The 22,708-nt window shown below is 53.3% G+C and overlaps 1 protein-coding gene across 1 annotated transcript in view; it reads left to right on the forward strand.

Annotated features, from left to right (window-relative positions):
- MEGF6 (multiple EGF like domains 6) overlaps positions 1 to 22,708 on the forward strand; it is a gene marked incomplete at its 5' end in the record, with an annotated part of 92,343 nt that overhangs the window by 57,812 nt on the left and 11,823 nt on the right. The window contains 18 exons of the mRNA XM_084220167.1: positions 3,419 to 3,544; positions 4,767 to 4,889; positions 5,480 to 5,602; positions 7,924 to 8,061; positions 8,620 to 8,742; positions 9,500 to 9,622; positions 10,680 to 10,847; positions 12,359 to 12,490; positions 12,587 to 12,715; positions 14,692 to 14,820; positions 14,905 to 15,039; positions 16,390 to 16,524; positions 18,820 to 18,945; positions 19,844 to 19,975; positions 20,534 to 20,662; positions 20,959 to 21,090; positions 21,513 to 21,641; positions 22,167 to 22,295. Of these exons, the coding sequence (XP_084076293.1) occupies positions 3,419 to 3,544; positions 4,767 to 4,889; positions 5,480 to 5,602; positions 7,924 to 8,061; positions 8,620 to 8,742; positions 9,500 to 9,622; positions 10,680 to 10,847; positions 12,359 to 12,490; positions 12,587 to 12,715; positions 14,692 to 14,820; positions 14,905 to 15,039; positions 16,390 to 16,524; positions 18,820 to 18,945; positions 19,844 to 19,975; positions 20,534 to 20,662; positions 20,959 to 21,090; positions 21,513 to 21,641; positions 22,167 to 22,295 (2,361 nt within the window). The remainder of the gene's footprint in view (positions 1 to 3,418; positions 3,545 to 4,766; positions 4,890 to 5,479; positions 5,603 to 7,923; positions 8,062 to 8,619; positions 8,743 to 9,499; positions 9,623 to 10,679; positions 10,848 to 12,358; positions 12,491 to 12,586; positions 12,716 to 14,691; positions 14,821 to 14,904; positions 15,040 to 16,389; positions 16,525 to 18,819; positions 18,946 to 19,843; positions 19,976 to 20,533; positions 20,663 to 20,958; positions 21,091 to 21,512; positions 21,642 to 22,166; positions 22,296 to 22,708) is intronic.

Raw genomic sequence — 22,708 nt, forward strand, 5'->3', positions numbered from 1 at the left:
TCCAACCTTATGTTTTATATGGCAAAATCTTGACCCTGTCAAGCTGCTTTTATTCCCCCAAATGTTGTTTAGCTAATTAGAGGCATGAGATGAGAAGTTGAGTTATTTTAACATTTGGAATGAGAGTGATCCTCAGCTCTGAGTCAAAGCTTTTTTTTTTGCAGGGGAAGGGTGTGCAGAAAAAAAATGAAAAAAAAAAATTTGCCTTTATTTTTGTCCTGAGCCAAATATTTGTTTTCACTCATGTGCAAGAGCAAGGACCCAACTTGCCTTGGGATTCAGAGGTGTGTTACAAGCAGAGACTTCTGCTGGCAGCTGCTTTCCAGGCTCTCCTGCTTCCAAAGCTCTGGAGGTTGTGGAGGGCACTGTGATCACCTGAAGGATCACTCTGGGGAGAGATGGTTTTCATTAGAGATATTTTTAGCTTTCCTATGAGATTCCTCTGAGCCAGCACATGAGTTTATTCTGGAGTTGGAAAGCCAGGTCAGGAACGTGTGAGGCCAGAGCTGATTGTTCCAGGGCTGGGTTTCCATCCTGGGCCAGGGCCAGCCTGAGCCATGTTCCACCAGCCCAGTGGGTTGTGACACTTTGGTGGCTCCTGAGAGACAGGACAGGGTTTAAAGGCCAATTTCCCAATCCTCATAAGAGACAGCTCTCTTTGGGGGAGCTCAGTGCATAAGGAGTTGGGGGATTAACTCAGGAGACGTCCAGTGCTCCGAGAGGGGACTCGTGTGGCTTTGGAGGCATGTCGTCATCCCACGATGACTTCTGTACTAGAATCCACAAATCCAGCTCCAGAAAGTTTTGTTTCCCAGCTCAAATTCCTCCTGGATCCGAGGCTGATGGTCCTGGAGAGCAGCAGTAAGAACAAAGCTTGTGGCACGCTGCCCTGGCTGCTCACAAGGTGCTCCCACCCCGGTTAAACATCCCGCTCCTCTGCTGATGCTGCAGACACATCCCAGATCACAGGAACAGGAGGAGGAGGCTGTTCCAGGCTGATTAATGCCAGCAGGCTTGTGAGGACTCCACGTGTTGGGTCTTAGGGTCTGTTTTGTTCTGTAGCCCAGGCAAAACCTTCTTCAGTTCCTAACTGCTTGGAATCTGCTGGGCTCCTGGTGCAAGGTCACACAGAAGAGCTGTGGCACAGCCAGGAACCCCAGTTTTTGTCCTGAGCCAAGTATTTGTTTTCACTCATGTGCAAGAGCAAGGACCCAACTTGCCTTGGGACTCAGAGGTTTGTTACAAGCAGAGATTTCTCCTGGCAGCTGCTTTCCAGGCTCTCCTGCTTCCAAAACACTGTGATCACCTGAAGGATCAGTCTGGGGAGGGATGGTCAGGGGATCTGGTTTGTGCTATACTCAGGTAAAACCTTCTTCAGTTTCTGACTCCTTGAAATCTCCTGGGCTTCTTGTGTAAGGCTACACAGAAGAGCTGTGGCACGGCCAGGAACCCCAGTTTTTGTCCTGAGCCAAGTATTTATTTTCACTCATGTACAAGAGCAAGGACCCAACTTGCCTTGGGACTCAGAGGTGTGTTATTTCTGCTGGCAGCTGCTTTCCAGGCTCTCCTGCTTCCAAGAGGTTATGATCACCTGAAGGATCAGTCTGGGGAGGGATGGTCATGGGATCTGGTTTGTGCTATACTGAGGTAAAACCTTCCTCAGTTTCTGACTGCTTGGAATCTGCTGGGCTCCTGGTGCAAGGCCACACAGAAGAGCTGTGGCACAGCCAGGAACTCCAGTTTGGAAGCTCAGTTCCCAGTCCTACCCGCACTGAGGATGAAGTCAGAGCTCCTGCTGCTGTATCTCCATGTGCTCTGTCTGGGTGCCCCAGGTTCCACACAGAAATCTCCTGGTCAGAGCCCTGAGCTGGGGGTTGTTACACCTGGCCCAGATATGGATCTTAAAACATTTTTCCCTGAGTGTTCCCACACCTGGCAGCACCTGCTGGGCCTCGGTGACTTTTGCACATCAGGGAGCCAGAAACTCTGGGTTTTTTTACAGGAAAACCTGCATGTGCCTGAGCACAGCTCTCTGAGCAGTAATGGCTGGAACCAGCTGTGCCAGTGCACCTGCAGGAACTGTCCTGGAACGGCAGGATGGGAATTTCAGCAGGACACAGGAGCCTGGCTGCTGACACGGCGGATGCCTGGCAGGAAACCTCCTCCCTCCCATCCAGGGCTGGGCAGGACCTGACCCAGCTCCTCTGTCCTGGAATCACCTCCAGGGCCTCTTATGGTGGGAAAGAACCTTTTTAAGGGGAGATTTAGCTGGGCATTAGGGAGAGGTTCCCCAAAAGGAGGAGCAGGCGTTGGGTTGGGCTGTCCAGGGAGGTGCAGGGGTCACCACCTTTTATTCTACTCAACACTGGCGAGCTGATCTTGCCTCGAAAGAGAAGGGTGCCCACCTGGCAGGGTGATGGGTGGCCTCTCCTGCACTGCCCACTGGCTTCTGCAGCAATGTCAGAATTCAGAACATCCCTCTGGCTGTCCTGGAGTGCCCAAACCCCTGCCAGGTGGCTCAGAGACCCTGGCACAGAGCCCAGACCACACCTGAAACTTTGATTATGACCCATGGAAAAATTACCAACCTTATATGAGGATCTGCAAGCCACAAAAGTTTAAGTAGAATAATAATTAGTTTGTCACAGGGTGAAAAATAGATTTTTGGGGTTTTTAGGATGGGGGTTCAGGGGGCAAGATGGAGGAATCTGGGCATGTCCAGCCTTTCTCCTTCTTCTTCTTGGCCTCCATCTTCTGGGTGATGTTGGCACTTTTGGATTGGTTTAGAGTAGAAGTTCACTGTCTAATATGGTGATAGGTATTGGAAAGTAATTGTAAATAATGTACATGTAGTTTTTAGTATAAAAAGATAACAACACCCAGTGTGCCCACTTAGCACCCTCCTTGCTCATCAAGTTGGCCATGACCTTGTCACTGAATGTGCCCCAGCCTTAAATTCACACCACCTTTAAGGGTGAGCATCTGCCCTGGCGTCACTGCAGGACACGAAATAAAACAACACAGACACACAGCTCTCCAAGGTAAAGAGGAGCTTTTAATTTCTGACTCCAACATTTATAGGTTTCTGAAAGGGACAGTGGAGACAGTGCCACCTCTCCAATGACACTGCACAAACCCAACAGTCCATCAGATTTCTCCTCCTCCATAAAACAATGCAAGATAATCTTATTTACAGAAAGTGCGTGAGAAAGTTTGTTACAAAAATGTAAACATCAAAAGGCTCAGAAAAACTGGGAAAAACAGGGTGACACCCTGCTCCTGTGTCCCCAGGTGCCCTTCCCTCATGCAGGTGCCAAACCTTGTGTCCCCAGGTATCACCCAAGCTCCTTCTGTGCCAAACCTTGTGTCCCCAGGTGCCACCCAAACTCCTTCTGTGCCAAACCTTGTGTCCCTGCAGCTCTGAACTCGTGTTCCCTGAACAATGGAGGCTGTGAGCACGACTGTGTGCAGGTGACCCTGGCCCAGCACCGCTGCCAGTGCAGGCAGCACCACCAGCTGCACGAGGATGGCAAACGCTGCATCCGTGAGTCCTGGGGGGCTGGGGAGCCCTGGGCTGCAGCTGGGAGCTGTGGGATGGTGGGGTGGTGTTCACAGAGATGAGAACCTCGACTCCATGTTTCAGAAGGCTGATTTAATGTTTTATGATACATATTATATTAAAAGAAAATGATCTATTAATGCTATACTAAAAGAACAGAAGAAAGGATTTCGTCAGAAGGCTTGAAAGGAATAGAAAGGAATCATAATAAAATCTTGTGACTGCTCACAGCCTCGACACAGGTGGCTGTCATTGGTCATCAAGTAGAAACAACTCACATGGACCAATCATAATGTACCTGTTGCATTCCAGAGCAGCAGATAATTATTGTTTTTCTTTTCCTCTGAGGCTTCTCAGCTTCTCAGGAGAAAAAAATCCTGTCAAAGTATGTCTGTGACAGGATGGGGATGCTCAGATGTCCAGCAGTTCAGACTGGGGGATTTCCAGTAAAAACTCTGTGTGTTTTGTTGTCATGGACATATCCTGCGGTTTATTCCAAGAGATGGGAAGAGCTGGAGGAGTTGGAGCCAACAAAAATGAAATTGTATGAAGGCACAGGCTGCTGTGGGAGTGGAGGGACAGCAGAGTGTGGCAGTGGGGTGGGATCTTCTCCCTGTCTGGCTGACCTGCTCCTGGCTCAGGAGTGAGAGAAGCTGAAGGGGACAGAACACAAGGTTGTTCTCGTTCATGGCAGTTTGCTTTCAAAAGGCAGGAAGGAGAAAAGTCCTGAGCTGTGAAGTTGCTACAGCAAAAGGAACAACTGGGATGTTCCAAACACAGCAGCCAGAGGGGTTTGGAGCATCTGTCCTGGTCCTGGGGCAGGTCAGAGATTGGCAAACCTCTGGGTAGGAGCACTTGGAGCAAATTGCCAGCACTGGCTGTGTGATCTCTGCAGAGGGACGTGCCCATGCCAAGCTTCTGCTGGAAGGGTTTTACCCAGCTGAATGCCAGCCTCCTGCAGGATCTCCTGCTGGAAGGGTTTTACCCAGCTCAGTGCCAGCCTTCTGCAGGATCTCCTGCTGGAAGGGTTTTACCCAGCTTGTTTTACCCAGCTCAGTGCCAGCCTCCTGCAGGATCTCACAGCGTGCCCGTCCCCCCGAGCGGGTGGAGCAGGGATTTTCTGCCTGGGATTTTCAGCCTGCAGGCTTTCCTGCCGCTCTGTGCAGGATCTGTGTGGGCTGACCCGGGCTCTGTGCTCTGCCTGCAGTGAGGAACCCGTGCTCTGACCGGAACGGGGGCTGCATGCAGCGCTGCCACAACCACCGCGGCCGCGCGCGCTGCGAGTGCCACCCCGGCTACCTGCTGGCCCCTGATGGCAAGGCCTGTGAAGGTGAGTGCCCTGCAGAGCTCCCCTGCAGGAAAAGCTCCGTGGCTGGTGGCTGAGGGAGTGCTCAGTGGGAACAGAATGGAGGGAAGGACATGTCTTCCCTTGGGTGGCTCAGGTGGTGTCTGCGCGAGAGCCCTGCTGGAGCTGTCTGCCCTGCTCCAGGGGAGATTTAGGCTGGGCATTAGGGGGAAGTTCTTCCCTGAAAGGGGGATCAGGCACTGGAATAGGCTGTCCAAGGAGGTGGTGGAGTCACCATCTTTTGTTCTTTATTTAAGAATAAACGGGATGTGGCACTGTGTGCTGTGTCTGGTGACAAGGTAGTTTTAGGTCAAAGGTTGGACTTGATGATCTCAAAGGTCTTTTCCAGCCTAATTGAATTTGTGATTCTGTGTGTCCCACTGTCATGTGATCCCATCTCCTGGGAAGCTTTACAGCAATTCCAAACTCTCAACTCTGTGTCATTATTGGTCTGAACCCCAACGAAGAGTCCAGGATGCAAGAAACCGGCGCAGAACTCAAATACCATAACAACAGTCCTTTGGAAGGATGTTTAAAATTCAGCCTACTTATCTCAGGTGTTCTCCCTCTCCCAGATGTGAACGAGTGCCTGACGGGGCTGGCCATGTGTGCCCACCAGTGCCTCAACACCCGGGGCTCCTTCAAGTGCACCTGCAACCCGGGCTACGAGCTGGGGGCGGATGGCAAGCGCTGCTACCGTGAGTACTGGGGGCTCTCCGCTTCCAGTCTTTGCTTCCTTTCTGCCAGGGTCAGGGTTAAATGTGGGAGATGGTGTTTCTTGTTGGGACTCAGATGTTTGTTAGTTCTCATCTATGTCACAGTCTCACAAACCCTGAGTTCTGCAGCACTGCACTCTGACAAACTAAAAATGGAGCTGTATCTCTCTCTCTACAAGACCTTTTAAGGAAAAACTGTCCAATTAAGAAATGACACCTAAATTATCTTTACTTTTGACCCAAAAACCAACCACCCATGGCCCACAGTGTGGACTTTTTTATCAATTACACAAAACCACCCAAACCCGTGGAGAAGAAGGTGAAGAAGAAGCAGAAGAAGAAAGAGAAGAAGAAGAAGGAGAAGAAGAAAGAGAAGGAGAAGAAAAAGAAGGTGAAAAGGTGAAGAAGGAGGAGAAGAAGGAGAAAAAGGAGGAGAAGAAAAAGGAGAGGAGGAGAAGGGGAAGATGAAGAAGGACAAGGTGAAGAAGAAGGTGAAGAAGAAGGAGAAGAAGAAGAAGAAGAAGGTGGAGGAGAAGAAGGACCAGCCACTGCCCTAAAACCTCCATCTTGCTTTATATATATTACTATATTCTAAACCCTTAAACTCTAAGTTTTCCACCCTGTAATATTACACATTTCTATTCAAACTCCACACCCAAAACCCCAGTTCTGTCATCCCATTTTGGAAGCTTCTCCACAGCCTCAGGTCAATGCAGTGTTCTCTTGGGGGTCAGTGCCTGTCAGCAGAGAAAGTCTAAAATTTTCAGTAACCAGGGCTCCAACACAGCCCTGCCCAGCAGGACAGGGCACACCTGGGCTGCTGCAGGCACATGTTTGTCCCTGCCCTCTGGGAATTGCCAGGGCCAAGCTGTGGCAATCTCTGCTGAAGGATTTCACAAGCAGATTTGAGGCTGTTTACTCCCCCACCAAGATAAAAATCTTGGTCTGATCTTTAAAGTCACCACAAAGCCACTTTAGCTGGTTAAGACAATTGATCTGGAGTCATTTGGCTTCAAATAAGCCAACTTCTGCTCTTGGGGACTCTGCTGGGCAAGCTCAGTCAGCTGCAGATGTGTCACTGGAGGAATTGAGCCAGTGAAGGGATCACATCTGCTCCCATCAAGGCAAGAAATAAACTCTGTGATGCAAGAGTGAGCTGGACTGTCCTCACAGCTTCGTGCAGCTGCTGCACCCCAGCAGGGCCAGGCTGAGCCACAGCCACCAGCCCCTGACAGATGACAGCCACCGTGGCAGTGCCAGCTGGCAGCTGGTGGTCCTGGGAGCTGTGAGGGTCCCCCTGTGCAGCTGCTGGAGCTTGGCAAGGTTTTGCAGGACATAAGCAGGTCCTGAAAGGCACCAAACAGAGCAATATGGGGCACCAGGATGAGGTTGGAGAGCCTAGGTGTGTACACAGCTTTCTTCTTAGGGGCACAGCCAGTCTCACACTGTGACACTGACCTTGCCCTGGGGTCAGCAAAGCAGCCTTCCCACATGAAAGGTTCCTCCCTGCCCTCCCTAGCACATTTATTTTAAGCAAAACCCTGTTTTGTGCTGCTTCAATAAGGAAAGGGAAGAGAGAGATGACAATCACGTTGTGAAATCTGGGAAAAGTCTTCCAGTGTGGCACAGCTTTTGTTTTTGACAAGCACAGATCCATTGGGAAGCATCAAGCTCCCTTTCTTTCATCCTCCTTGGGTCTGAATGCACGAAAAACTCAGCGCTCTTGAAGGCAGGAATTGTTTTCCTGAGGTTCAGGACTGAGTCAAAGCTCCATGAAACAAGTTCCTTTTAGTTTAAGAAAGCTTAATTAACTAGACAAGTTTACAGAAACCTTGCCAAGCTGGGATGATCTATGGCTGCAATTGATGTTTGCGCCGGCCGCTTTTGACATGTCAGGAGCTAACGATTCTGGCTGTAGGCATCTGGATGTTTCCCTACTTAGCTGTGTTCTGCTGCTCCCATTTCTGCCTGGCACCAGAACAGCTCTGCTCTGAGGCTGAGCCAACTTTTGGTTGGCAGCACACGCTGCTGCTTGGCAGGAGTGGGAGCAGTTTCATCCGCAGCCTGTTCATCCCAGAGACTGTCCAGAGCCTGCTCGGCTGAGAGGCTGCGTGAGATCCAGAGGTTTCTTTTTATACTTCCCAGCCCAGCAGTGGCCTCTGTGCTGAGCTATTTCCATCCTTTCCCACTGCAGATCCCCCTCCTCAGCAGGGATGCAGTGCCAGGGGCTGGTGGGGGCAGGCAGGGGCCAGCTGTGTGTGCAGATGTGTCCCACGGGATCCTAACCAGGCTGCCTTTTCCAGGGATAGAGATGGAGATTGTGAACAGCTGTGAAACCAACAATGGGGGCTGTTCCCACATGTGCCACCACACCAGCTCTGGCCCAGTCTGCACCTGTAACTTTGGCTTTAGGCTGGAAGAGGACCAGAAGTCGTGCACTGGTAAGGAACAGGAAAAGGCCAGACCTTGATTTCCATCCCAGGTAAGGGTGAGGATCCCTCTTGGCATCTTAGGTCAGGATCCCTCTTGGCTACTTCAAACAGGCTAAAAAGGATAGAAACTGATGGAAAGTGAGAGCAGATGAAATATTGCTCTGCTCAAAGATATCCCCAGGCTTCCCTCAGGATATACCTGGACAGCGCTTGTGACTTGGACAGTAATTATGACTTCCAAACTAATTAGTTTTTCCTGGATGAAACTGCCCCAGGCAGGAGTCAGTCAGCTGGAATCACCCTGCTTGTAAGGACACAGAACCTGTAACCACGATCCCCAGCTGGGAATCACAATGAGCTTCCCTCAAGGACTCAGGATTCCTCCTTGGATGGGGAGGATGATCTGTTAACACAGAATTCCCTGATTTCAGGAGGAGCTGAAATTCTGAATTCTGGCTCAGCACTCAGCAGCAGACCAGTAGAAGCTCCCCAGAACTAGTCAGGGAGCAGTGTAACAATTCCTGCCACCACTCTACAGTGCATTAACACCCTTTGTTTCTCATTCAGATATCAATGAGTGTGACACGGGCTCTCACTGCTGTCAGCAGGACTGTTACAATTACCCTGGGGGCTATGAGTGCTCCTGCCATGCCGGGTACAGGCTCAGCACGGATGGCTGTGGCTGTGATGGTGAGTGCCACCCCCTCCCTGAGGTGTGCCAGGGACACACAGGGTCCCTCTACTTCTAATTAGCCTGTTGTCACTCTCCTCAGCTTGTTTAGTGCTGGGCAGCTGACAGGTTCTAACCCCTGTGCTAAGCCCAGCCCGAGTGGAGAGGATTTTTTGAGCACATCAAGGTCAGATTGGGCTAACTCAGAGTGAGCTGGCCCGGGCTTGACCCCATTAATTCACAGAAACCATTTGATGTTCAACCCCAGAGGGCAACACTGCCCATCACTTTCACCCAAGGGATAAAGAGAAATAACAGTGTCTGTACAAAACACAGCCAAGACGGTGACTAATGAAGCTTTTAATTAGGAGAACAAGAGATTGTCCTACCTGGTTGCCAGCAGCCAGGTATTTCTTCCAGTTTCTCCCAGCTCCTACCAGTTTTCCAGCCAGCTTTCTGATGAGTCACCTTCCCAACAGAAAGAATGTGGGGGAAAATCCCCCTAATAATTGTTCTCACTTCCAAAAAAGCTCTCAACATTTCCCAGGGGAAGGAGCCAAATGCACCCACCTGTTCCTACACAATTAATAATGGATGGGAACTGAAGCCCAGCACAATTTTTGTTGAAACCCAGGCATCCCTCATCCCTGAGGTGGTTTAACTCCATTTTTGGAGCTGATGGCTTCACACATTTAACAGGGAGGATGCCACCAGCCTGTTTCTGCTGCGGGGCCCTGTCACTGCTCCCGTCCCACTGGGGTGTCCCATGTTTTGTAGATGTGGATGAGTGCTCTGCAAACAACGGTGGGTGTGAACACACGTGCCAGAACCTGCCAGGCTCCTTCCAGTGTGGCTGTGACATTGGGCACAAGCTGGATGAAGACAGAAGGAGCTGCATCTGTAAGTGCCTCGTCCCAGCTGCCTCAGGCTGGGCAGTGGGTCCCTCCTCTCCGAGCCAGGGCCACACAGATTGGAGCTCCTTAGCCCTGCACCTCACCTCTTTCAGCTCCCTCACAGCACCTGAGCTGTGACTGGTCCCAGACAGGACCAGTCCTGTTTCAGCCTGGTTCACAGCACTGGCCAGAGGAGTGCAGGGAGTTCTGGCACAGCTCCACCTCCAAGAGCTGCACAGCCTGCAGTGTTGAACACTGCCTCCATGCTCAACACAGAGCCAGAGCCCCTTCCACAGTCACCAGCCCCTACAGCTTTTCCTTGTAATAAATAATAGATTCTTTTTTTGTAGCTGTACAGAGATCTTGAGGTCACATACCTGACCTGGGCCAAAAAATCCTTGAACAAACAACCTGGGAGAGGTGTCAAAACAGGGCAGATCAGCACTGCAAAGCTGAGAACTACAGAGTTCTGGTTTCCCTTTGCTGCTGCAGAGGTTCTGTCCCACTGTCCCTGCTCCCAGAGACCTTGCAGAGGTCCTGTCCCACTGTCCCTGCTCCCAGAGACCCTGCAGAGGTTCTGTCCCCCTGTCCCTGCTCCCAGAGACCCTGCAGAGGTTCTGTCCCCCTGTCCCTGCTCCCAGAGACCTTGCAGAGGTCCTGTCCCACTGTTCATCTCTTAAAGACCCTGAAGAGATCCTGTCCCACTGTTCATCTCTTAGAGACCTTGCAGAGCTCCTGTCCCTGCTCCCAGAGACCCTGCAGAGGTTCTGTCCACCCCTCCCTGCTCCCAGAGACCCTGCAGAGGTCCTGTCCCATTTTCCACCTCCCAGAGACCCTGCAGAGGTCCTGTCCCACTGTCCCTGCTCACAGAGACCTTGCAGAGGTCCTGTCCCACCATTCACCTGTCCCCCTGTCCCCCTGTCCCTGCTCCCAGAGACCTTGCGGATGTCCTGTCCCATTTTTCACCTCCCAGAGACCCTGCAGAGGTCCTGTCCCCCTGCTCACCTCCCAGAGTCCCTGTCTGGTTCCCGCTGTGACGCTGTCCCCTCTGTGCCTGTCCCCAGCCCTCGAGGACACGGTGGAGGCCCTGGACGGCCGGCGCCCCGTCATCCGCCCCATCCCTCACGTGGCCATCCTGCGGGACGAGCTCACCCAGCTCTTCAGCCACGACTACGAGGAAGAGGAGGAGGAGCTGGAGGCGCGGGGGGAGCACACGCTGTCGGAGAAGTTCGGTGGGCATTGTGCAGCCGCGGTCGGGGCCGTGCTTTGGTTGGAACTTGTGAGAGCCTGAACGAGGGATGTGGGACTCCAGGCAGCTCTCCAAAATGCAGTTTATTGTATCCAAGATGTCACAGCAGTCCAGGGACGTGGGGGACAGAGCTGTGCCCACAGCTGTCAGCTCCAGCTGCAGGCAGGCCTGGAGACCCTTTGGTTTTGGTTACATTGCATTATTTACTTTTCTTGTCTGAGCATCTTCATACAGCAGAACCAATCTATCCCTTAACTATTGTCTATAGCCTAACATAACTACTATAATTTCCATATTCATGTTACTGTTCTCCAATCACTAAAAGTCAGTACATTACAGTTTAAGCTAGAAGATGTTTTTCAGTTTTCTTGCAGTGGAAAATTCTGAGACCTTTTTTCTACTTGCAACATTTGCTGACTTGCTTCCCTGTGCTATCTCTCTGCTTGCTAAAAACATCTTCTTGTTTGAGGTGGGTTTATCCTTTGCTCTACATCTTAAAATCCCCTTCTAACTAACACACCCTTTGCCTCCTTGGTTATCCAGTAAGACTGGCTGAGCATTCTTTTCTTCTATATCAAAACTTGCTTCCATCTCTATTCCTTCTTCAGACTCTACATTCAAAAATCTTTCTGCCAAGCACAATAGCTGTGAGACTTTCTTGTCAAACTCATTCTTCCCAACAGAACTCTTCAGGAATGAGGGTGCAGGCTGGGTTTAATTGTAACCAAGCCTGTTGAGTGCTTGTTTTGTGTTTAGCTCTGCTGCAGTTGTCTTGGCTTGGAAAGCCAGGTGTCTGCTAAGGAAGGCAGGAGCCTCCCCTGAAATGGAAAAATTTAAACCCCTTCCCTCCGCGTTGTTATAAATTCGAAATTAAGGGGCTCTCAGGCAAAAATATGGGAGCAGGAATAACAGTTCTTTATTAGGGAAAAAACCCCAAAACAATGCAGTAAACCAAAACAACACTGACAGAGTCAGAACACAGCCTGACATCCTGTGGGTCAGGGTGTTGGCAGCAGTGCCATTGGAATTGTGGCTGCAGCCCTCCTGCAGTGTCAGGGGTGGTTCTGCTGGAGCAGGGATCCTGGAGAAGGGTTCATCTGAAGATCCAGGGGAAGAGGCAGCTGTTCCTCTGGGAAATCCAGTGGAGAAGCTGTCTTGCTGTCCCAGGAGCTCAGATTATATCCAGTTAGGAATGCTTGGCTCCTCCCTCTGGGCGGAGCATCTCACCATGGGTTGATGTAGATCTTATCAGTCATGCAGTGACATTCAATGGCCTGTTACCAGCAGATGTCTCCCCGGAGGGAGTATTGTTTGTGGAAGAGATAAAGATAAACTAACAGAAGATAACAGAAGATAACCTCTAGCAGATGGCACATAGAATACACACATTGCCTTGCAATCTGAGCAGCAGCCTCCACATGGGGAGGCTCCAAACTGCCCAGCGTGCCGCAGCAGCCTCGGGAGGATTCTCACCCGTGGTGCCTCTCGTTGCAGTCTGCCTGGAGCACACCTTTGGCCCCGACTGCAGCCTGACCTGCGACGACTGCCAGAACGGAGCCACCTGCAGCGCCGAGGGCAGCGGCTGCCTCTGCGCGGCCGGCTGGACCGGTGTGCTCTGCAACCAGAGTGAGTGCAGCTCTGTGCTCTGCTCCAGCCTGTGCACTGGGGGCAGCCCTGCCAGGCTGTGGCTGGGCTGAGCCTCAACTCCCTCTCCCTCGCCAGCTTGCCCAGCCGGCACCTTCGGCAGCAACTGCAGCCAGAGCTGCCGGTGCCAGAACGGCGGCACCTGCGACCCTGCCAGCGGCGCCTGCCGCTGCCCGCCCGGTGTGGCTGGAGAGCTCTGCCAGGACGGTGAGTGCAGCGTCCCCTCACCCTCTCTGTGCTGCTGGGGGCCATCCTTGGCCTCCTCCTCCTTGCTGGTGTCAATGTCGTAGCAGAGATTTGCCACCGCTTGACGCGGTGCTGGATTTTTCCCAGCTGGCTCCTGCGCCAAGAGGAGCGGGCTGTTCCCAGAAAAGCTGTCTGGGCTGTTCGCAGGAAGCAGCACAGTCTGGGATACAGCTGTAGGGCTGAAACTCTATGGCACAGGTTGGTAAGTGTCCAGAGCAGGAGCAAGGATAAGGGAGAGGTCTTCAGAATGGTTTCCAAAAGGATTTGTTCCAAGGAAAGGTCAGGGACCAAAGACAACAAAGGGTAGGTGTGTGAGGGTTTTTAAACAGGGGCAGTTTAAGGGGAGGGGATAAATCAGCAGCTAATTGGAGATATCCTGGGGAGGGGTAAAGGGCAGGGTTCACAAAAGCATCTTCCAATGAAGGAGGTAGAGGAGGGGTTTGGGTCACATGGACTCATGGGACCTCCAACTTTAGGGGATTTCTGAAAAGGAATTCCAGGCAGGGGGTTGGCACCAGTTAGGATTGACAGGGGTCTCAGGGCAGATTGACAGTGGGGTGGGAGGATATAATTTGGACCAAACCATTACCTTGGGCAATAACAGAACATACCATGAGGAGTTAAAACACTCCACAACATTGGATAAATAGCTGGTCTGGCCATCGCTGGTGCCACTCTCAGATGGGTTTCTCTGAAGCCTGGAAGTGTTTCCTGTGGGTTTCCCTCTGCAGGTCCTTTTGTAGCTGCTCATCAGCAGCATCTTTCAGCTCTCTTGTTGAGCCATCCCAGTGAGAGCAGCTTGAACAAACTCCTGTTCCATCTGAGTCCATCAGCCACTGAGTCTGGTGTGGAAAAATGTCATTTTTAACAGCAAAAGGAGTGGTAAATGGCACTCTTCCCTCACAAAACAGTGCTCCAGGTGTTCTGTCTTTGCACTCAAAGACCTTTGCAGTCCCTGTTCACTGCTCATCCATGACTGGGGGCAGAGATCTCTATTTCATGGGGCATTCAGTGGCAGACACAGGAAAGAATGTCAAACCCACAATTTCCATGGTTAATTTCTGTGGAAACCGTGGAGGTATTTTCCAACCAAAGCATTGGAAAGCTGTGACAGCAGTAGTTACCCAAAGTACCCAGAGTACCCAAAGGAGGTGTCACTGCTGGTGGTGCTCATTTCTTGCTCCCAAAGGGTTAAAATCTGGGAGACGTAATTTGAAAACCAGAAAGAGGGAGACAATCAGAGATTCAGACAAAAGGACTTCAGTCACATGTTGGAAGCATATGGGAACTATTACTGAAGGAGGAGAGTGAAGCAGAATGCAAATGAACACAAGAGATACCCCGACCTCTTCTTTCTGTAGGGAGGAGGTGATTGAGGGGGACAGAGAGAAAACAGGAAGGTAAAATGAAAATAAACAATGCAGAATTGCTCTGTTGTCCCAAGGTGGCATTTCCTCTGCTCCCCTGTTCCTAGGGACCAGGCACGTGCTGCTGGGCAGCTGCTGGCCAGAGCACTCTGCTGACACAGCCTGTCTGCCATGTGCTTCCAATATCGAGATCTTTAGCATAACAGAGAAAAAACAATAATTTTATTCATTTAATAGTACAAATATCCCTGTGGCTTTTCAACAGGAGCAGCCTCGTGGGTTGCTTTCTCACAGAGGACAGCCTTGACCTCTCAGAGCCCTGTGGGTGGGTTATTGGTGGGTTATTTCTGTGCCAGCCAGCAGAGCTGCTGGTGACAGTGACTGCAGAGCTGGTGGGTGCCCTGGAGCACCACGGAGTGACATCCCCTGTGACACTGCATCCCTTCCCTCGGTGCATCCCTGCTCCAGTTCCAAGAACTGAGCACAGCTCCAGCTCTGCTGTGTTTTCCTCAATTAAAACGACCTGCTGAAACTGGCCCATCTTCCCAGGAAACCTCTCTCTGTTCCTAGGTTGCCCCAAGGGATTTTATGGGAAGCACTGCAGGAAGAAGTGCAACTGTGCCAACCGGGGTCACTGCCATCGGATCTACGGCGCCTGTCTGTGCGATCCCGGCTTGTACGGCCGCTTCTGCCACCTGGGTATGTTGGCTTAGCCCTGAATCCCAGCCTTTCTGGGAAGGAGCTTTCTGCCCCTCACTCACCAGCTCTCCCCTCTGCCTGCAGCGTGCCCCAAGTGGGTGTTTGGGGCCGGCTGCTCGGAGGAGTGTCGGTGCCTGCAGCGCAACTCGCGGGACTGCGACGCCAGGGACGGCTCCTGCCGCTGCAAACCCGGCTACCGCGGCCAGCGCTGCCAGGACAGTGAGTGAGGCACATGGTCACACGTCCAGCTGGCTTGGGAAACACCTCTGAGCTCAGCAAACCCAGCCTATGAGCCAACAGCACCTTGGCATCCAGACCATGGCGCTGAGTGCGGTATCCAGGCTTTTCTTAAACACCTCCAGGGATGGTGACTCACCCACCTCCCTGGGCAGCCCATTCCACTGCCCAGTCACCCTTTCTGTGAAGAATTTCTTCCTAATGTCCAACCTAAACCTCCCCTGGTGCAGCTTAAGGCTGTGTCCTCTTGTTCCTGTTCCTCCCTGGCTGCACCCCCTGGCAGGGAGTTGTAGAGAGTGATAAGGTCTTCCCTGAGCCTTCTTTCTTCCAGGCTCAGCAACCACAGCTCCCTCAGCTGCTCCTCACAGGACTTGTGCTCCAGACCCCTCCCCAGCCTTGTTGCCCTTCTCTAGACATGCCCCAGCCCCTCCATGTCCTTCCTAAATTGGGTGGCCAGAACTGGACACAGCTCTCGAGGTGCTGCCCAAACAATGCTGAGCACAGGGGAAGAATCACTGCCCTGGTCCTGCTGGCCACACCATTCCTGATCCAGGCCAGGAGCCATTGGCCTTCTTGGCCACCTGGGCACACTGCTGCCTCATGTCCAGCTGCTGTCCATCAGTGCCCCCAGGTCCCTTTCTGCCTGTCACTGTCCCCAGCCTGTAGCACTTCAGGGGTTGTTGTGGCCAAAGTGCAGGACCTGGCACTTGGTCTTGTTAAACCTCCTATCCATGGATTTATCCATCTATGCAGCATGTCCAGGTCCCTCTGCAGAGCCCTCCCTCCCTTCAGCTGATCCAAGCTCACACTGGTGTCATTCTGTCCCCATGAATTCCCCCAAAATCCCCCTTTCTCCTCCCATGGCCTCTTTCCCCCAGTAATTTTCTCAGAGGAAAGCTCTGCTTGCTTTCCACCCTCCCAGGCTGTCTCACCTCTTGCTCACTCAGGAGCACACCGTGCTCACACTCAGACACGTTCAGTGGTCAGCAGGAGCTGTGGGGTGGGTGGGGACAGCTGTGACAGAGGTGGTGGGACAGCTGTGACAGGGATGGTGGGAGAGCTGTGACAGGGATGGTGGGACAGCTGCGACAGGGATGGTGGGACAGCTGTGACAGGGATGATGGGACAGCTGTGACAGGGATGGTGGGACAGCTGTGACAGGGATGGTGGGACAGCTGTGACAGGGGTGGTGGGACAGCTGTGACAGGGGTGGTGGGACAGCTGGGACAGGGATGGTGGGACAGCTGGGACAGCGGGTGGTGGAGCTTGGAAGGGTGCTGGGGCAAGAAGTCATTTCAGAGCTTCTTTCTCTCTAATTCTGGCTGTTCACAGGCTGTGACCCTGGGTATTTTGGGGATGGCTGCAAGAAGAAGTGCAGCTGCTCCCCAGGAGTGCCCTGTGACCCTGTCACTGGGGAGTGTCACAAGGAGTGTCCCCCAGGCTACCACGGCGAGCACTGTGACCAAGGTAAGGCAGGGCTGTGCAGGGCAGCTCTGTGTGTGCTGGAAACTCACCAGCCCTCACCAATTTGCTTCACAAAATGACACAAAAGCACTTCCAGAATCCCCCGAGAGCCCCAGCACACTGCAGGTGATCTGATGGGTGGCCAGCAGAGACTTCAGGGGACACAGGAGCTGCCATCCACAGGTCTCTGTGAGATGCTGCTGCCCCTTTAAGTGGGAGAGAGAATTCCTGGTATTAAATGAGCCTGATTCACAATAGGAGGACAAGGTCTCTTCACCCTGCCACTGGACATCTCTGTGTGGGTAGATGGAGGTGATTGGGATCTAATTATCTTTCCCTGGCCTTCATGTCTTTTCCCCTCCAGGCAATCCCTGCCCAGCAGTATCACATTTTCTGCTCTGTTCTCTGTTTTTTGTTGAAAACTTTGTTTCATCTGCAAGTGCAAGGGAGTATTTTACATTTAATTTACATGAGGATTCCATCTTCTGCCTCTGTATGAACCTCCTAGAGCAGTTTTGTGCTCTTCCATGCAGGGCCAGTGGATGGGATGGTGCCTGAGCTGCCCAGCTCTGTGTATGTCTGTGTCCAACACTCAGGCTCTGAGGGTGCAGATTTCAAGATCCTGGGGTTGGTTTGTGTGCCAGAGAGCTTCACTTTGGGCAGACAAAGGTGCTTTGAGAGAACCTAAAGGCAGTGAGTCATTGGCCCAAGGTGATGATTACAAAATATGAACACAGTGTTTGGAACAGAATAAGTTCTGCCAACCACAGAGCTGAGTGGCGACTGAAAAGTCAACCCACTCCTGCTCTTGTGGGGCTGGGGCCTCCTGAACCCACTTCAGCTGGTTAGGACCTGCAGAAAATGCAAAAGTTTGGGCACTTTGAGACAGACTGCAGCAGCAGAAGGCGCTGCATGGAGAGGTTGGAAGTGGCCAGCATCTGGATTTGGACTGGAGCATCCCAGGGGTTTCTGCACTAACTGATGTTCAGCCAGGCACTGCTTCACCCCAGCCCAGAAGCTGCAACCATCAGCCTCACAATCTGCCAGCAAAGGGTCGTGGTGCAGAGCCCCATCTCTGACAGAAAAGAGCTGCAGAAAGCAGCAAAACCCCCATTGCAATTGCTCCCACAGTGCTGGAAGGAGAGGTGGGAGCAGCTCCTGCAGGGCTGTGCTCCCTGGCAGGGCCTGAGAGCCCTGAGCCCCCTGTATGAGGGGATGCTGTGGCCCCTGGAGCCCCTGGAGCCTTGTCAGGCTGGGTGCTCCTGCTCAGGATATTTTTAAAAAGGGTAAGAAAGGAGCTGAAGGCTGTAGGGGGGAGTCACAGGAAATAACACAAATATTTGTATAGAAATAGTAGGCTCTTGGCTGTTGTTCGGATCTGGAAATTATTAAAGGGTGAAGACAAACATCTGCCATCAATTAGCAAAGAGGAGGAATAACAAAAACTCCACTGTGTCGCTGGAAACGGAGGCGCTGCGTTTCCTCCGCGGTTTGTCAGTGCCCGTGTGCTCCCCTCTGCTGCAGCTTCTCAGAACTTTGGCTTTGCTGAGCCTGGAGCTCTCATGGGGGATCCAGAGAGGATTTAGGGATCTTTGCTCTGGGGCCCTCACTTTGCATGTCACCAGCTCGTTGCTAAATTGTGGCATGGGGTGCAAAGATCAGAGCGAGCTGGGATCAGCAGAACCACGCTGGCATCCAGAGCAGAGGGAAGAAAAAGCACTTATTCCTCCTGTGCATGAGGATGTTCCTTCTTTCCTGCTTTCCATCTGTGTCCTGCTGCAAACCTGGCTGCTTCTTAAAATCCTGCTGCTCAGATCCTGGAGGCATTCAGGCAGGGAGGTAAAAACCCTCAGAGCGCCTTGGAAAAGCCAAGGGGTGGTTTGGTGTGGGGCTGTGACCCTGGTGTTCTGCACCCCAGCCCAGAGACAGCAGGGTGGCTTGGACAGAGTCCTTGTCCAAAGACTGGAGATCAGTTTGGCCTCAGTTTTTGAGGGTGTGAGTGGTCACTCTTGCACAAAGAAATACTTGTTGAAAGGACACACAACAGACGAGGGCAATGCTGGACGTGACCAGTGTGGCTGACAGAGGGGTCACACCCAGGCTCACAGAATCACTAACGTTGGAAAAGACCTCCAAGATCACCAAGTCCAACCTTTGAGCAAACACCACCATGCCCACTAAACCATGAGCACAGGTGGGAACCCCCCACAGACCCAGAGGCTCCTTCAGCCTGCAGGGTTGGTAAAATGCTCTTGGACGTCTTGGGGGTGATGTTCTGACCCTGCTGTTCTCCCACAGAGTGCCCTGAGGGGACATTTGGGCCAGGCTGTCAGCATCCCTGTGCCTGTGGAGAGGCCTCCTGTGACAGGAGCACAGGGCAGTGCCACTGCCCACCTGGCTGGACAGGACACGACTGTGCCCAAGGTAAGCACGGGCAGCAGAGCAAACACTCAGGGATTCCAGTGTGGGGGGAGGGATTTAGGTGCAGACCTATTGCTTTTCTTTTGCTAAAGCTCATTTTGAAAGCACCCACTGCAGTTAGAATCATCTATGTGGAAAATTAGAGAAAATTGCAGCTTTTGATGGTGAGTCTTAAACAACATGATGAAAAAGATGAAGATGTTTTTTGTTGTTGCAGTTCTCAGTGTAGAAGAGGAAACTTTCTTTACTGATGCATGTTTTTAATTGCCTTCACCAGATTACTCTTTGACTGCTGGAAAACTAGAGAGTCTGAAATGGAAAGGTTTTGCATGATTTTGCAGAATTGCAGCAGCTGGAAGGTATTAGTCACATAGAGATGTCCTGCTCCTAAGAGTTTGGCTGAGCAGTGAAACTACGTGTGCACAGTACTTACCATACATTTCAAGCTGCCTTTTTTCCAGGCCCTGGAGCAGCTTAGGACCAGTTGGAGAAGGATTCTTGCCCTGGTTTTAGCAGTTTAGCCTTTTGCTCCTTCTTTGCAACTCCCAGTGTGTCGTGGAGCAGTGACTGATGTGCTGTCCATGGTGTGACGGCAGCTGTGGAGCCCCTGTGCCAGCAGCACCATTTCCCACTGAGGAGCTCTTGGAGCTCCCTGCAAGTGGCTGCAAATCCAAAATTGGCATGAAAATGCTGGAGTGAGCTCAGAACAGCACTTAGAGAGTGCCTGTGGAGCAGGCAGGGCCACGCTGTGCTCGCTGGTAGCCACGTGCTGCGAACAACATCCACGTCTTGCATGAGCACAGCACTGCCGGCCAGAGGGAGCCCAAAAGGTCTCACATTTCCTTCTGCCACCTCAGCTCTGATCCCTGTGCTCTGTGTCCTCTGTCTGCTCACACTCCAGCCTGCCCTGAGGGTCTCTGGGGGCCGGGCTGCCAGGAGATCTGCCCTGACTGTGCCAACAACGCCAGCTGTGACCGCGCCACCGGAGCCTGTCTGTGCCCACCTGGCTACACAGGGCAGCGCTGCCAGGATGGTGAGTGAGGCTGGGATGGGCAGGATGGGGAGTGCAGGATGGGATGGGTAGGATGGGGAGTGCAGGCTGGTGAGTGCAAGATGGTGAGTGCAGGATGGGGAGTGCCGGATGGGGTGTGCAAGATGGGGTGTGCAGGATGGTGAGTGCAGGATGGTGAGTGCAAGATGGGGTGTGCAGGATGGTGAGTGCTGGCTGGGATGGGCAGGATGGTGAGTGCAGGCTCATCTCCAGCAGGAATGGGGGTATCTCAGCTGAGCTGGAGCGTCTGCTGGAGCATCCAGTGACCCACCAGGCAGTGCCACGCTCAGCACTGTGCCCATCTCTGTTCCCTCACTCATTGGGGTGCAGCCTGGGGACTTCAAAGTCCCTCTAGCCCCATCTCCATTGTAGTAACTTCTGCAGCAGGAGAAAAGAAGGTGGAATGCCGAGCCCCTTGTCCCGTTCAGCCCCGGCACTCGGGGTGTGAGAGCTCTGCCGGAGCCCCGCGGTACCCAGCGGCTCCGCCCAGGGCCGGGATTCCGGCAGCCACCTGCAGTCCCTCCCTGTTTCCCTTGGCAGTGTGTCCGCCCGGCTGGTTCGGCCCTGCCTGCCAGCTGAGCTGCAGCTGTGGCAACGAGGGACATTGCCATCCGGTGACGGGGACGTGCAGCTGCCCGCCCGGCTGGACGGGGCACCACTGCCAGCGAGGTACAGCACCTGTGCTCTGCCACCCTGACCCGTGCCAGGCTATGCTGCCATCAACCCATTCTCATCTTCATGCAGGAAATCCCTGGCAGATTTCCTGCCTCTGCCAGGGAAATCTCTCTGAAATCCTTTTGGCTTCTTTGCTGTGTCTGTCTGGTGCTGGCAGTGCCACTGCCCTCTCTGCAGACGCGTTTGTCTCTGTGCCCAAGGGAGGTTATGCCCGCTGGTGAAGGCGGCTCTGTGCCCATGCCATGCTCTCAGGTACTCACCAGTGATGGGCTCCTGCTGTGTTTTTCCAGCCTGTGACCTGGGGCGTTGGGGCCCTGACTGCGCCCACACCTGCAACTGCAGCAACAGCGACGGCAGCTGCAGCGCTGAGAGCGGGCAGTGCCTGTGCGAGGCCGGCTACACGGGCACCCGCTGTGAGCAGAGTGAGTGCTGCCCTGCCCCGCCCTGCCCCGCCCTGCCCCGCCCCGCCCCGCCCTGCCCTGCCCTGCCCTGCCCTGCCCCACCCTGCCTGCCCTGCCCTGCCCTGCCCTGCCCTGCCCCGCCCTGCCCTGCCCCGCCCTGCCCTGCCCCGCCCCACCCTGCCCCGCCCTGCCTGCCCTCCCACCCACCTGCAGGGCTCCCAGGAAGGGCATTGCTCCAGCCCAGTCCCCTTCCCTGGCTGTGATGCTGATCCAGTGCCCAGGGTGGCTGGGTGAGGTGGGTACACCTCTGTAAGGGGCACAGCACACTGGTTTGTGGGTTCAGCTGTCAGGTGGTTTGATTCCATTCAGAATCCAAGCACCTGCCTTAGGATGGCTTCTCTGGGAGCCAGGAAGGGACAGACTCCTCAGTCTTGTTCTTTCAGAGTGCCCAGAAGGGTGGTTTGGGCTGAGCTGTCGGCACCAGTGCCAGTGTGACAATGGAGCCACCTGTGACCACGTCAGTGGGGCCTGTACCTGCAGCCCAGGCTGGCGAGGAACCTTCTGTGAGCACGGTGAGTACCTGACCCTGGGCACCAGGCCTCCATGCCAGAGGGCTTGTGCTCCCTGTCTGACTTTGTCATCCTGTTACAGCAATGAGAATTCCTCAGGATGGCCGTGGGGGGAACAACGAGACTGCAAGCTGCTGCCTCTGGTTTTATTTCTGGAGGGAAAAGGTTTAGGGGGAAAAAAGACTATGAAAATGTAAATAATAGGCGACCCACAGCTGCTGTGGTCAGCTGAGTGTGTACATGTTGCACACAGGGTCTTGGAGCAGCCTCTTGGAGGATCCCTGGATGCAGGGATCCAGCTCTGTGGTCAGGAACCTCAAGCCATCACTCTCCTGATCCACCACTGCCCTCTCCTGTACCTGGAATGTCCACAGTGGGCTTGCATCCAGTGTCTGCTGCCCTCAGCAGCACTGTCACACTGGTGCAGCCTCACACTGGCCACAAGGGCCACCAAGGGGCAGGCACCTTTTCCTACTGGGAGGGCTCCAGCTCTGCATTCTGTGTGGATTTCTCCTTTGTTTTCCACAGCCTGCCCTGATGGATTTTATGGACTGGAGTGTCGGCAAGCCTGTGACTGCCTGAATGGTGCCCACTGTGACCCTGTGACAGGACAGTGCCAGTGTCCCCCGGGCTGGACTGGTGCCCGCTGTGCCCAGGGTAGGTGTTTGTGCCCAGGGCAGGTGTCTGTGCCCAGGGCAGGTGTCTGTGGGGTGCCCACCCTGCCCTCCATGGCACTCTGGAGCCAGGTCTGTCTCTGCTGCCAGGCCATGGGACCTGAAGTTCTGGGTTGTTCATTCCCCATTTGTGATTTTCTCTGTGTGGAATTTAATTTGGGTTCAGACTGGGGGGTTCTGCCTGAGCATTTGTGGTTGGATGCAATGAAGGCATGGGCATCCAGCAAAGCTGCTTCCAGATAGATAAAGGATGTAACACTGATGGTAGCAGTGTCTGCTGGGATGTCACATTATTTCCCTGTAACCCCACTAAACCCCCTCCCAGAGCAGCCAGCCACCCCTGACACATCCCCTCCCAGCCCTTGGGAGGCTTGGCAGGAGCCTGGCTGCTGTAAT

This window comes from Fringilla coelebs, assembly GCF_963513975.1.
Source record: "Fringilla coelebs genome assembly, chromosome: 22".
In the NCBI taxonomy this organism is placed as follows: Eukaryota; Metazoa; Chordata; class Aves; order Passeriformes; family Fringillidae; genus Fringilla; species Fringilla coelebs.